This window comes from Equus asinus, chromosome 10 (assembly GCF_041296235.1).
Source record: "Equus asinus isolate D_3611 breed Donkey chromosome 10, EquAss-T2T_v2, whole genome shotgun sequence".
NCBI classification, from domain to species: Eukaryota; Metazoa; Chordata; class Mammalia; order Perissodactyla; family Equidae; genus Equus; species Equus asinus.
In genome coordinates this window covers 13,350,358-13,363,870 of record NC_091799.1, presented here as the reverse complement: position 1 = coordinate 13,363,870, position 13,513 = coordinate 13,350,358, and the positions used below count along the sequence as shown (strand labels likewise).

The window sequence follows — 13,513 nt, the reverse complement described above, 5'->3', positions numbered from 1 at the left end:
GAGCAGACAGGCTCTGGACGGGGACAGGCTGACCTCCTGCAGCACCGCCCAGGAGCCCAGCTTGTGGGCCTGCGGCCTCTGCCCCAGGCCCCGCACCAGCCCCAGCTTCCCAGGTCCACGGCCTCTGCTTTAGGCCTCGCTCCAGACCCACCTTCCCAGGTCCATGGCCTCTGCTCGAGGCTCTGCTCCAGACCCACCTTCTGGGGCTGAGGAGCTGCGGGCAGGGCTGGAGCCAGGCAGAGGGCTCAAAGCACCGACGTGGGCACTCACGCCTTGTGCACCGTCAACTCCAGAGCGAGGAGGCCCAGCATGGCCCTGGGACTGGTAGACAGTGGCTGCAGCCTAGCTGTGCATCCACCAGCTCTGGGCCTTGAACAAGTGATCTACCCTGAGCCTCAGTTCGGGCTGCAGAATGCGAATGACTGCACTTTGTTTTAAGAATTGGATGACATGACAAGTGTAAAGTGTTTGAGCACAAAGTAAGGTCAACAAATGGAGGAGTTTCTTATTGGCTCTTGTTATTGAAACAGCTTGATTCAGGGACCGGCTGAATCCAGGAAGCGACGGCCAAGAAGGAGGCAGTCCTGGGCCAGGCACAGAGCTGGCCCTGCTGGCCTGGCTCCCTAAATGGGTGCGCTCAGAGCCTGAGGGCCTGGGACAGGAGTGGGGACAGCAGTTTCCAGGAGAACACAGATGGCCTGGGGTGGACACGGGACCAGGCTGTAGGCAGACCCCTCTGTGGCTGGGAAGGGGCTGGGACTTTTGGGTGAGGACGGACGCTGGCTCCCGGGTTCTGTGGACACACAGATCTGTCACGGCCATGGCCCAGGAGAGGGGAGAAGGTTCTCTTCTTTCCAGCTTAGCATCCGGGAGAAGTCTAATAAGCGGGTTCTCAGGGAGCACTCAGGGAGGTGCTCCCCAAGTCCCTGGGGACCTCTCGAGGTCTGAGCAGGAACGTTTCTCCTGGGTGCTCCAGGTGGGGTAGGACCTGAGGGCTCTCGGCAGGCATGGGGGGTGGGGGGCCCGGGGCTTGGAGGGGGCAGGGTCTGCAGAGTCAGATACAAGCACAACAGAGTGTGGAGCAGTCCAGCTTGGCCGGGGGCCCCGCACTTCCGGCCTTCTTGTTGACCTTGGGCAGCAGCAGGATGAATGACATGGCCAGGGCACAGTGGTAGAAGCTGTGGACGTAGGTGTAATCCCAATCCTGCAGGGGGGGGATTGATCTGCGGCCTCAGCCCCCTCCCCTCCTCTCCAAGCTCCTCTCCTCTCCTCTCCCAGCAAGCCCTTCCCCCCACCGCCGCCGCTGCTTTCTTCTTCTGCTGCGTGCCTGGCATGCCAAGGCACTTGCCAGTTCCGTGGGCCACCTCCCGGCACCCCGACTTGTCCTCAGGAGTCTGGCCAAGTGCCTCCTCCAAGAAGCCTCCCCTCACTGCCCAGCCTGCAGTGGCCCTTCCCGCCACGGAGTACTTAGAGCATTGAAAGTCTACGCCACTCACTGGGGCTTTGACGATGAGGCTGGAGCTCCTTCCTCCATGACTACCTCCCTCCCTCCCCATCCCTCCTCCCTTTCTCCTCACTCCTTCCCTTCCTCCCTCCTCCGCTCCCTCCCCCCTCCCCGACTTCCTCCATCCTCTCCCTGCTCCTCTCCCTCCTCCTTCCCTCCCTTCCTCCCTCCTCCAGGTGTGGGGTCCAGCCCCAGGCCCCTCAGGTTGTGCACCTCATCTCAGATGCAAGCTCTCTGTATCCCCCCAGCTCCACACAGGCAGCGATGCCGGGGGCGCTGGGATGGACCACACGGTGATCGGAGGGAGGCACCCTGACACCCATAGGAGTGTGATGTTGCTGGAGCCCCCCCGAGAGGGCGTCCTGTCACCCCCAGATGAACAGGCTGGGGCTGAAGTGGGCCCTTGTGGACAGGCCGCTTCCCCGCCCCCTGGACCTGGTACCTCAAAGAAGAAGTGCAGCATGAGGGCCAGCGCGCCGAAGCAGAGCCCAGGGCCGATCTGCTGGGTGTAGACGCTCCTGTCGGGGTACAGACCCTTCTTCTCCTTCATCTGCTGCAGCTGTGGGGAGAGTGTTGACGGGACAGCTCTGAGGTCACAGCCTCGGGAATGGCCACCCTGAGCTGGCTCCAGCTGGCCCTGGGCACTGGCGCCCCGGTCATCCGCAGGCGGGAGATGGGGCTCAGGGAGATGCTCCGACGTGCCTGGCTTTGAGGCTGCAGGACCCAAGAGAGACCCCAGCCTGGGTGACCGGGCTGGAGACCCCTTGGGCCAGTCTGCCCCGTGAGGACATCCTGCCCCTGCCCCTGCCCGCCTCTTTGGGATGTCACGAGGCCATGTGTCCTCTCCCAGGCAGAGGGGAGCCCCAGAGAGACTGGACATGGTGATTATTTACAGCAAAGGAGCGTTGGAGAGCCGCACCTGCCCACTGGAGTGGCCCACGGGATGCCCGTGTGGCGGTCTGCGGGCTCCGTTAGTCAATTTGATAGGTAATGCGCTCATCCTGGTGTTTACCAGACACACCTGACCAGCCCGCTGAGCTGTGATGTCTCAGATACTGATGCTTAGAGTCAGGTTCAAGGAGGTATTTATGTGTAAAAAAAACTGGGTTCATGTGCACAAAAGGATGAAGTCCATGCGGGTCCACATCCCGAGAAAGCGAACTCTCGGGGCTGAGGGGTTTCAGAGCGCAGGGCGGTCGGGCTCAGCAAGGTCAACAGTCCCACGCGCGATGTACGCACGGCAGAAGCCCCCTGGCTGGGGCAGCCCCCCTAATTGCACAAGCCACCAAGGGGGAGCCCACGAAGACCAGGGACAGCCTCGTGCTGGGCAGAGCAGGTTTGGCCACCGAAGGAAGGACGAGATGAGGTCCATTTTTCAGTTTTCTGGAATTTGCCACTGCTGATGAGGAGTCAGGACTGGCGACAGTGCTGGTGGTGTGTGGTACGGCCAGTGTGACCCTGGGCGTGGTGGCTGCTGCCCGGAAGCCCTCCTCTGGCCAATCCTGCACTTTTGGAAGGAGACTCCTGCCCCAGGTGGCCTGGCCCTGCCCCGTAGCCCCCTCATCCACCTCTCTCAGCTTCCTCTCCCTGGGGGTTGCCCGTCCCAGCCCTGTCTCGAGCAGGGACGAGCCTCCGGCAGAAAAATCCACCCTCATTCCAGGAAACAACTGCCCTTGAAAATCCAAAATAAACTCCATGTTAAATGGTCTAGAAAACACAATTTGAGCCCCAGATGTAGGGAGCCAGGCAGCCCTCTTGGTTCCTGTGGCCGGATGCACAGCCTGAGGGCCGTGGAAGGCCCCGTGGCGCTTCATGGGGACGTCAGTGAGCGACTGCTACTCTGGCTAATTAAAATCTAGCCCAGCTTCAGACGTGGCCAAGATCTGCAGGAGGAGCGGCCTTGGGCAGAGCAAGGAGCCTCCATCCCACTTCCTGCCGGGAGGAGCGAGTTATCAGGACCGGAGCGCACCCTGTGTTTATGCATTCCAGCGTGTTAATTAACGGGGGCCTTCCGGGGTCCAGACAAGACAACGAGACAGACCCGCACACTTCCTCTCCTCTCCCGGGCGGCTCTGAGGGGCCTCCCGGGTGAGTCCGGGGCAGCTTCGCTTCCCCTAGCTGGAGTGAGAAAGAGGCTCCTGTCCTCATCTTGCTTGAAAAGTCGAGGCCTGACCCGGCGCTGTCCTGCTGTGACTTCTTGTTAAGTTGCTGACCTCTCTGAGCCTTAGTTTCTTCATTAACCAAATGGCAAAGTAAATCCTCTATTCCCTGGGTGTAGAGAGGAGTGGAGTGTGTTTTGTAAGCTCACCACCAGAACTTTATTTTCCCTCCTGAGCCTCTAAAATGGGTTGGTGGGCGCCTTCCAGACCACCTGCCCAGCCGGATCGCTCTTCCCTGAGAACTGTCCCTTGTTTTCCACGTCTCTGTTCTGGTCCCTGCCAGGCCCGGTCCCTTCCCTGCTCTGGGGTCCCAGGAAACGCCCCTGGCTCCATCCTGCTGCAGCACCCCTCTTTCGCTTGGGCCGGTCTGAGTGGGTTTCGGTCCTTGCAGTCAGGAGGGCTTCAGTGTGACAGAGGGTGCAGGGAGGCCTGGGGACCACACGTACAGGGCCTCGTGGATGCCAGGTCCCTGAGCAGCCAGCAAAGGACCATCAGGGTTGGAAACCTCTGCTAAGGCTGCTTCAGTGCTCACGAGCAGTTCCATCTTCCCATCCACCTCACACCACATCCTCCCTCCCCATTAGAACTAAATTCAAGGTTCATCCCCTCCAGGAAGTCTTCCCAGATTAACCCAGGCCATTCCCAGCTGATACTGCATCTCTAAAGCAGCCATTCTCTCCAATAATAACAACAATAACAATAATAATAGTAAAAATAAAATATCTCCTATTTGTTGAGCACATTAGAAGCCATGTTCTGTGCCAGGACTTAAGAGGCATTATCTTAATTAATCTTTGGGCCAGTCCTAGGGCACAGACCCTGGACTGTTATTGTATTACCCACTTCACAGCTATGGAAACAGGGGCAGAGGTTCAGTAACCTGGATTAGCAGCACAGCTAGCGGGTACAAACAGGACATAAACTGGGTGTGCCTGGCTGGGGCTGCCAGTGGTCATTTTCTATGTGTTTTAGCTGAAGCCTTGTCCAGCCTGGCCACACACGAGGCGGGAAGCAATTGGAGTCACAGTCAGGGGAGGGCTGCCCCGACCGTCGAGGCTTGCACAGTACGCACCCACTTTGCGGCGATGATGAGGACGGCCGTGCCGATGGGGCCGGAGTACACCCCGTAGCCCCAGCGGTCATGGTAGATCCGCACGGCGATGGTCAGGACGCCGAACATCACAAAAGTCGACCTCTTGGGTTCGTCGAAATCGGCTAGCGCTGCGGGCCCGGGAGAGAAACCGGGAGTCTCCTGCCCGTCCTGGCCGCTGTTACCCCCAGGAAGCATCCCCCAGGGGCCCAGGTGTGGCGGCCCCTTAGCCAGCGGGACCCCAAGGCCCCACCCGGTCACAGAGAGGTCTGAGTTCCAGCTGGCTTTAAAGAGAAGGCAGGCTGCTCCTCTCCCAGGGACGGGGCAGCCTGGCTCCTCCAGCAGGGGGCCGCCTCAAACAGTCATCAGCATGCGAGGGACAAGGAAGGACCGCTCCACAGGACCACTGGGACAAAGACACGAAGGCACACCAACGAGAAGTGAGACAGATCTGGGTCCTCAACGGGGCCTGGGCAAAGCACAGCAAGCCCCGTGTGAGGGGGACAGTGTGTCCTGATGTTGCCATGAGACAAGGGCAAGTGAAACAAAGTGGCCGACTAAGATGCCTTTGAGTGATCTCATCATCACAAAAACCTGGGCTGAAAAGTCAGAGGAGGGGTGGGGGCCGGCCCAGTGGTGTAGTGGTTAGGTTCCCACGTTCTGCTTTGGAGGCCTGGGGTTTGCCAGTTTGGATCCCAGGCGTGGACCTACGCACCGCTTATCAAGCCATGCTGTGACAGGTGTTCCACATATAAAGCAGAGGAAGATGGGCACGGATGTTAGCTCAGGGCCAGTCTTCCTCAGCAAAAAAGACGAGGATTGGCAGTGGATGTTAGCTCAAGGCTAACCTTCCTCAAAAAAAAAAATTATGTGTGAATGTTGGTATAAGCCTGAAGAAAGGGCCCGGGGGGCACACTCTGAACTGTCAGCAGTGGCTCTCCAGGGAAAGAGAGAGGGCAGGGCACGCCCACCGTTCCCTCTGTATGTCTCTGCTGGGAAAATCGTCATAGCAAGCCGTCATTAAACGTGCAGTGTAAAAAGGATACAAAAAATGGGAACCAGGACATCCAAGAACTACGTACTCTTTTGCTTAGATTAGGCTCAGCTCTGAACCCTGGGAGAGGGGAGGAGGTCCTCAGAGGAGGTGGGAGGTGCAGAGTCAGTGGCTCGGCTTCTCCTGGGGCGGGTGGGTGCATGCCTGCAGGGCTGAGCTCCCGGGGGCGGCCACTCACCCATCAGCGAGACCCACATGCTCAGTGCCGTGCCATAGACGCTGAAGTACTCCAGCAGGTCGTGCCTCATGAAGCAGAGCACCGCCAGGCCGGGCCCGTCGCAGGCGTGGTAGAGCTGCCGAGGACCCACGGGCGGTCAGCAGGTGGATAGGAGAGCGCTGGAGCCACGCCCCTGGCCAGCCTGGCCTCTCGCCAGCTGCGAGGCCTGGGGCAAGTCACTTAGCGGCTCCGTGCCTCAGTTTCCCCATCTGAACAAAGGGGACACTGCAGACTACTCCCCTCATTGGGTCTTGTAGATGGAGGCTGGGAGTCACTCAGACCAAGCCTGAGAGGTGGGGAACCCAAAAATGTGATGGACGCATTCTCTCCACGCCTGGGCTTCCTGAAGCCTCGTCCTTGCCTCATTTGCCAGCTGTAGGCTGCCAGGTCAGAGCCTTCTCTTTGGGTGCCAGTTGCTCTTAAGGGGCCGTGGGGCCTTCTCTGCCAGTCTGCCCCTATGACCACTGGGCCTCAGAACCCTGGGGGCTCATGCAGACTCAGGTTACTGAGTCCACCCTGAGAGTCGTTGACCCAGTGGCTCTGGGCTGGGGTGGGAGATGTGCATTTTTAAGAGGTTCTTGGGAACACACTTTGAGAAACACCAGCGTTTACTTCCTGTTTCTCTAAAGCGCGGGAGGATGGCAGGCCCCAGGCCGTGCTGTGCGCTGTCCGAGGTTCACCCGTTTCTCCCCCACTCTTCCACCCTTGGCTCCAGGATACCCAGTTTAATTTCAATTTTTAAAGCAAAATGCCTGTATTTTCAAAGCAGTCAACTCATTTCTTACAGAAAGCAACAACTCCCTCCTTTCGCTCACACATTTCGTCATCTTAAGTAATATTTAATTCCATGACGTAATTATTTTGACAAGTTCAACAGGCATAAACAAGCTTGGGAACCCGCACAATCGCCTCTTGGTGAGCCCGGCTCAGCAGGGGGAGGAGGTGGGCGGGAGAGCAGCCCGCAGCTGGAGGCGCCAGGGCCGCTGCCGGGGGAACCCGAGCCTGGGGTCACCTGGCAAGTCCAGCAAGTTGGGATCCATTTAGAGCTCCTACTGGTTACAACTGTACATGACCTAAAGCCAAGGTGCACCCAGGAGGCATTCATAGAGGTACAGCGTCCAGAACCAGGGAAGACATGGCCTTGCTTCTGTCTGTTCTGGTCAGACCCACCTAGGGAACTAGCTTTGGATGCTGCAGGCTTTGAAGTGAAAATGGCAAAGAAGAAGCTAGAAGAGAGCAACCAGGTGGTGGACATGGTGGATACTGTGGATATGTTTAGCTCGAGAAAGAGAAGCTTCAGGTGGGGCCTGATCAAGGTACTCAAACCTCTGTGAGATAGAGGAGAGAGGAGGACACTTGCTCCCTACAGCTCTGGCAGGCTGAGCCAGGCCCTATGAACGACACAGATGTTCTTCTCCTGCCTCTGGCTCCTTCTAGAACTTATGTCTCCCTCACCCCCACTTGAGCCCCGCCATCTGCTGTCTCTGCACCCCACGGCTCTCCTTTGTAGCACAGATCACCATGTGTGATTACAGACTTAATCCCTCTGAGGTGCCGGGCGCTGTCTGTGCCCTGCCCCCACCAAAAGCAGCAATAATCTCTGTCTGGTCCTGGCTGTGACCCCAGCTCGCAGAGTAGAGCTGGCTCACAGTCGGTGCTCAATAACTGTTTGCCGCGTGAATGCAGGGTCAAGGAGGCAGGGTGTGGAGCTGTTTGAAGGAGAGCTGGTCCAGGAGGGGCTTCTCCCACCAGGTCCTCAGGTCATCTCTGTTGGACAGTGGGGAGGAAGGTGAGATTCTGAGGAACACCACCTGCCGAGGAGTTGGGGCAGAGCGGCGTTGGCACCTGGCCTCTGTGCCTGCGAGGCCTGCCTCCGTCTTCCAATGCAGGGGGCAGACCTGGCCCGGCGAGGGTGCTGGCCGGGGTGGGGTACAGCTGGGGGGCTGGCAGGAGCGAGCACAGCCTCTGGAGGCCGACCTAACAGGTCCTGCCTTGTGAGCTCAGGCAAGCAGGGGACCGCCTGGAGCCTCTGTCAAGTGAGGACGAGAACACTCGCTCTGTGGGGTGGGCCGGGGGACTCCATGTGACAGAGCACATAGCACGGTGTCTGGCACAGAAACAGCAGTTGTCACAGGAGGGCCCTGGTGGGAACACAGAAGGCATGTGGGAGGCAGAAGTTGTGATGGTGCCTCTGGGGGCTCTGGGACAAAGGGGAGGGGTGTGGCTTTGAGGCCGGAGGACATTTGTCAGAGCAGGCAGCTGTCCCTGCCACTCTGGGCAGGGCGGGGCAGGGCTGGGTGGGCCTCTGAGGCCGGGCGCAGAGGCAGCTGTGGGACCAGCCCAGCCCCGGCAGGGAGGGGTGGCTTGGTGGTGTCTGTGGTTTCCTGGGCTGAGCCTAACGTGGGCTTGGGGGACAAGACCCCTGGCTCCTCTCCCCGGCCCTGAAGTGTTGTACCCACAGGGAAGTTGCATGTCCGCTCTGGGCCTCGTTTCTCATCTGTCAAGCAGACTTCTTGGCCTTCCCCATCAAGGGTCCCACGATGAAATGACCTTCGACACAACGCATTGAGTGAGCCAGGAGCCCCAGAGTGTGTCTGGGGCCTACAGTGACGCATGTGACTCAGTTTCCTCATCCATCAAATGGGAATCACAATGCCAGGCTCATGGGGAGCTGAAAACACTAAATAAGACAGTGTTTGTAGAGTCCCCGGCTAGTGCCCAGCCTGGACAGGGGCTCGCGGCCAGCACCATTGTGGCTAAGATGTCTCCCACCCAGAGATGGAGACTGAAGCCCCGGGGAATCCAGTTCCTCAAAGGATCCAGCCTGCCCCAGGTCCCTGCTGCCTACGGGAGTGCCAGCCCACGTGACATGCGGCTTTTCCGATCGCAGGCAAGCTTGGGCTCGGCCAGCCCGGATGCAGGTGGGACACATGGACACGAGTCTGCAATACATGTATGCTTACAGATCTCACCAACCAGGGCTGCCCCATGCATCCTGACGCTCGCTCCCGAGGCCCTGCTGCCGGGGAACGGGGCTGGCCCGGGGCAGGAGGTATGTGATTTTTCCTATGTCTGGTACTGCCACGTGAGGGGTATGGGGGAATGCTCACCTCCCCAGTGGGTGCTTCTCATCCCTGTGAGAAGCTTAAAGGAAGGATGAGTTTGATGGAAGATGATCGAGAAAGAGAGTAGGGCCACTTTGGGAGTCCAGCACTGAGGGTGGGTCGGGGGGCAAGAGGGATGCAGAGACAGGGAGGCAGGAAGGCACTGTGACATAGATGGATGGTAGATGGAGGGATGACTAGGTAGGTAGATAGATGATTGATTAGATAGATAGGTAGGTAGATAGACAGAAGCTAGAGGGATGGATAGATGGAGACGGAGTGACACGGAGGGTCAGGGGGTTAAGGTTAGAGAGGGAGAGACCAAGAGATTTAGAAAGAGAGCAAATTCCATGGGGATCTAGTTCCAAAGATCAAGAGAGAAGCAGACACAGATACAGAGAAAGAAGAAAAAGACAGATGCAGAAAGAACCAACAGAGACACAGAGAGGGAATGAGACCCAGAGAGACCGAGAGAGAGGGACAAAGAGAGAGAGCCAAGGGACAGTCATCCAGACATATAAATAGAAAGAGAAAGAAGGAGCCGGAGACAGAGACGAGACGTAGGCCCCAAGAAGGAGAGACAAGAAAACGTGAGCAGGACCTCCTGAATTGAGGCCAGCTCCAGAATTCTGGAATCAGATTTAACTGGGCCCTACACATTCCCTAAATCCCACCAACCCCCTCCTGGGCCTGGCTTGCCCCGTTCCACCCTGCTGAGCCACCCTGCTGAGCTGTCCTATGTGTCTAGCTGGGAGAGTGGTGGGGGATGGGGGAGGGGAAGCTGGAGATACTGGTGGCCTTTGGTGGTCAGCCAGTGGCAAGAAAAGTGGCACTTTAGAAGGGCGTGTCCTCAACTGACTATCCCTGGCCCACTATGAGCTCGGTCTCACTCACACTAACCTCAGAATGACTTCCTGGCACAGATGGGGAAGCAAGGGCCAGAGGAAGAGGGGACCTCCAACCCTTTCTCCTGGCCTCTGGGCTGTTTCTTTCACCCCGAAATCACTTTTCTTCATCACCCAATGCAGGAGAGTGGTGGCAAGAGGGCCCCTCTCCTCTGTTTCTGGGAGAGCGCCCGGTGTGCGCCTTCCCGCCACGCCCCAGACTTACCGCCACAAAGAACATGGTGAACAGGTAGACCATGGCCTCCATGTGGAACCGCCTTTTGGCAGCGATGCTGACAGTGGGGAGGAAGGCTAGGCTGCTGAGGGTGGGCAGGAGCAGTTTGGCCACGAGCGTCCCCATGGGCTGGGGAGGAAGGCAGTGGCTGGGGAGGAGAGGTGGGTGCAGACCTCCTGGGTCCCCAGGGCAGGGAAAACGAAAGGGAGAAGGGCTGCTCTCTTCAGCGGGGGTTCCAATGGCAGCTGGGGTTTAAATGCCCCGAAGGGAGGCAGGGCTATGAGCGCATATGTTGAGCAGCATATGGAGAGGGCCCAACAGCTGATGCACCACATGACCAGCACTTGTCTCTGATTTTTTTTTGAGAGGCCAGAGTTGTTGATTCAAGGAGACCATACTTCTCTGAGGCAGCAACCACGGAGAAAAGTCCCTGTGAGTATAATCCCCAACTTCTAGCCACTTTCAGCCTGGCTGTCTCCCCAGGGTGCTCAGGAGCCCAGAATGAGACCAGTGGACTCTGCTGCTTGAGTCACGTGTCCATGAGTGGCAAAAATTAGCCAATGCTAGTCACTAAAAGGACCTTGTAGGTAAGTTACCAGCCCACATGTGCCTCTCATTTGCCAGCTTTAGCCCCATATGGTTTCCTTGGTGACTAGACTAATGAAACTAACCTTCTTTTCTACTTGGTTACATTGTTTCACACCAGAAGGGAACAGAGCAGGAGGATCTCTGTTAGTGCTCCCAACACAAGGCTGGTGCTTGCCTTCTCAGCATTCCTTGGCTGGCCTTCGGGAAATTACCTTCCCTTGTTGCAAGAGGTCTTGGGGAAACTCTCTGGCAGGGTGCCCCCTTATCCTCTGGCCAAGGAATGATGGGGGTGTGCGAGCTACCCACGCAGACTCTCCCTGAACTGATGGCTTGATTAATTGAGTGACTGATTGATTTGTTGTCAGCGAAAAGAACAGTCTTTACTTCCGTTTTATTTTTTCATCATGATGTAATTCACATATGACAAAATGCATAAATTTTAAAGTACAGTGTGATGAGTTTTGGCAAGTGCATCTGTGTGACCACCTCAGCATCCTCATCATTCCAGGATGTTCCCTTGTGCCCCTCGTAGGGAGTCCCCCAGCAGAGGCAGCCACTGTTCTGACTTCTGCCACATCCCTGACTTTGCCTTTTCTGGAACTCCATACAAAGGAATCCTGCATTCTTTTGGGTGCTGTTTCTTTCGCTTCAATAGCGGAAAGGCCCCGAGATTTGTCCACGTTGTGTCGAGCGGCTGGTTCCTTTGGTCGCTGGGCAGGGGGTGTTCCATTGATGGATACGCCACACTTTTCTTCTCCCGGGATTTGGAATCCAGAGTATGGGGACAGCAGGTGTGAGACCCAGGGGTGCTGATGCCTCTCAGCACCTCGAAGAGAGGCTGCTGGCTGGTTCTGGCCTTCTGAGGCCTGGCTGACCCACCTTCCTTTCCACCTGGAAGCTCCGTTGTACTTTTCCAGAAATCTCTTTTTTGTCTTAAGTTGGCCAGAGCCCATTTCCACTGTTTGCAGTGACACATCTGATCACGCCATTCTTCTGACTAAGCACCTTCAAGGCACCCACAGCCCTCAGGGTGAAGTCCAGGCTCCCGAGGAGACCACGGGCCATCTACGCCCACCTTGTCTCCTCCATTCTCCCAGACGCTGCCTCTCCTCCTGGGCTCCCCACCTGCCCTGCAAGAACATGCTGCCTCCTTTTCTGTTCTGGTCAACGCCGAGCCGGGCTCACTCCCGTTGCTGCTTAAACAGCACGGGCCTGCGGAAAGGCTCCCCCCACTGACTGCCCGCCGACCTCCGGGGCACGCTGAGGTGCTCCTGCGCTGGGCCTGAGCCTGCAGCGGGGTAAGTGTTCAGCAAACACTGGCTGAATGAATGACTCTGTTAACAGAATGAATGAAAGTCTGAGGAGGCAGGGCCGCTGCACGTTTCAGTCTGGCACCGAGGAGCCCGTCCCTCTCCAAATGGGAAAACCAGATCCTGCTGTGCGGGCGGCTCTGGGTAAGAGGCAGGCAACCCCCGGGGGGCCCGACTGGCCGTGCAGCCTCTCCGCCCCTCCGCTCCTGCTCAGCTCCAGCCCCCGGCCCCAGCATCTGGGAGGAGCAGAACATGTGTGCTGAGGAAATGCGATTAGCCGTCAGGTGCGAGGAGGGAGCTCTCTGGAGCTGTAAATCCGCTCAGCAGCAGGAAGACATTCCACAGTTGGTTCGGTGCATGAGTGTGTGTGCACTTTCTCTGCAGCTGTAAACTCAAGGGCTAGGGCTGTAGCTTGGGGACGGGGTGGGGATGGAGGAAGGCAAGAGCCGACTCACACACGTGTTGCACCGATTAGGGTGGAAGGGGCCGAGGCGGGGCTGCCCTGAAGCGAGGAGACAGGTGACTGGGCCTGGGCGGCCGGAGGAGCCCTCTGCAGAAAGGCTGGGCCTGAGCTGCCCTCGAGATGGGAGCCCGAGTACAGGATGGGGGGGGCGGGGGCTGCGTGTGGCTGCCGTCCGAGACCTAGCTGCCTGGAGACAGACCAGCTGGCTCGGGGGAAGGCGTCCAGTTCTGAACAGGACTGAAATGACCCTCGGTTTTCCCTGGAGCAGGGGAAGCAATCGTCCTGGCGAGCTAGGAGAGGGGGAGGCAGAGTGGAAGAGATGGCCTGGCTGCTTTGGGGTGTTGTTGCCCCAGGGGTATGAGGGGCCAGGACCGCTCTCATTGGGAGCCAGTCAACCTGGGCAGGCTCTGAGCCAGCCGAGACGTGCCCTGGCACCCCCGTCCTTCCCGTCCTCCTCTGACCTCCATTGGTCAGCTGGCCACCAGTCCTCCCCACCCCCACTCCACCCCTCGCCTGCTCATGCTTTGGCCAAACCAGACCCCACCAGCCACACGCCCCCCTCTGCCAGGACGCCCTCACTGTGCCTGCCTCCCCTGGTCACACTGTGGCCCTCAGCCTTTCCTGACCCCCAGCGGGGTGCGGTGTCTCCCTTCAAACCCCCGCCACATTGCGTGTCTTGAAAGGCACTCACACAGCTGATGGGGACTCAGTGCCGGCCACGTGTGGGGCTCTGTGCTCAGCACTCTTCCTACTTTGTCCTGTTGGGCCCTGTCAGCAGTCGGGCGTCTGGGGAGATGCCTCTGCTCTCCCCCTTTTCCAGGGGAGGAGACTGAGGCCCAGGGAGGAGCAGAGACTGGCTGCTGGCACAGGCGCCCGTTCAGAGGGAGCGGACTCTGACCGGCCGC

At 58.4% G+C, this 13,513-nt stretch overlaps 1 protein-coding gene across 1 annotated transcript; it reads right to left on the bottom strand.

The window, feature by feature from the left end:
• Window positions 1–508: 508 nt before the first annotated feature.
• Window positions 509–10,707, bottom strand: MYMK (myomaker, myoblast fusion factor). The gene is made up of 5 exons (XM_014863306.3): window positions 10,239–10,707; window positions 5,986–6,100; window positions 4,736–4,884; window positions 1,947–2,063; window positions 509–1,204 (listed from the first exon to the last, which is right to left on the bottom strand). Exons 1-5 carry the CDS (start codon window positions 10,371–10,373, stop codon window positions 1,055–1,057), a joined length of 666 nt encoding a protein of 221 aa, XP_014718792.1. The 5' UTR covers window positions 10,374–10,707; the 3' UTR covers window positions 509–1,054.
• Between the last annotated feature and the right edge of the window lie 2,806 nt (window positions 10,708–13,513).

Bases quoted from the DNA above. Each gene is read 5' to 3' on its own strand.
- MYMK (XM_014863306.3), bottom strand. From the start codon at position 10,373: ATGGGGACGCTCGTGGCCAAACTGCTCCTGCCCACCCTCAGCAGCCTA. The intron at 4,885-5,985 runs GTGAGTGGCCGC...CCGGGCCCGCAG, and splicing joins CATGTGGGTCTCGCTGATGG to CGCTAGCCGATTTCGACGAA. The intron at 2,064-4,735 runs GTGCGTACTGTG...CTCTCCCCACAG, and splicing joins TCATCATCGCCGCAAAGTGG to CTGCAGCAGATGAAGGAGAA.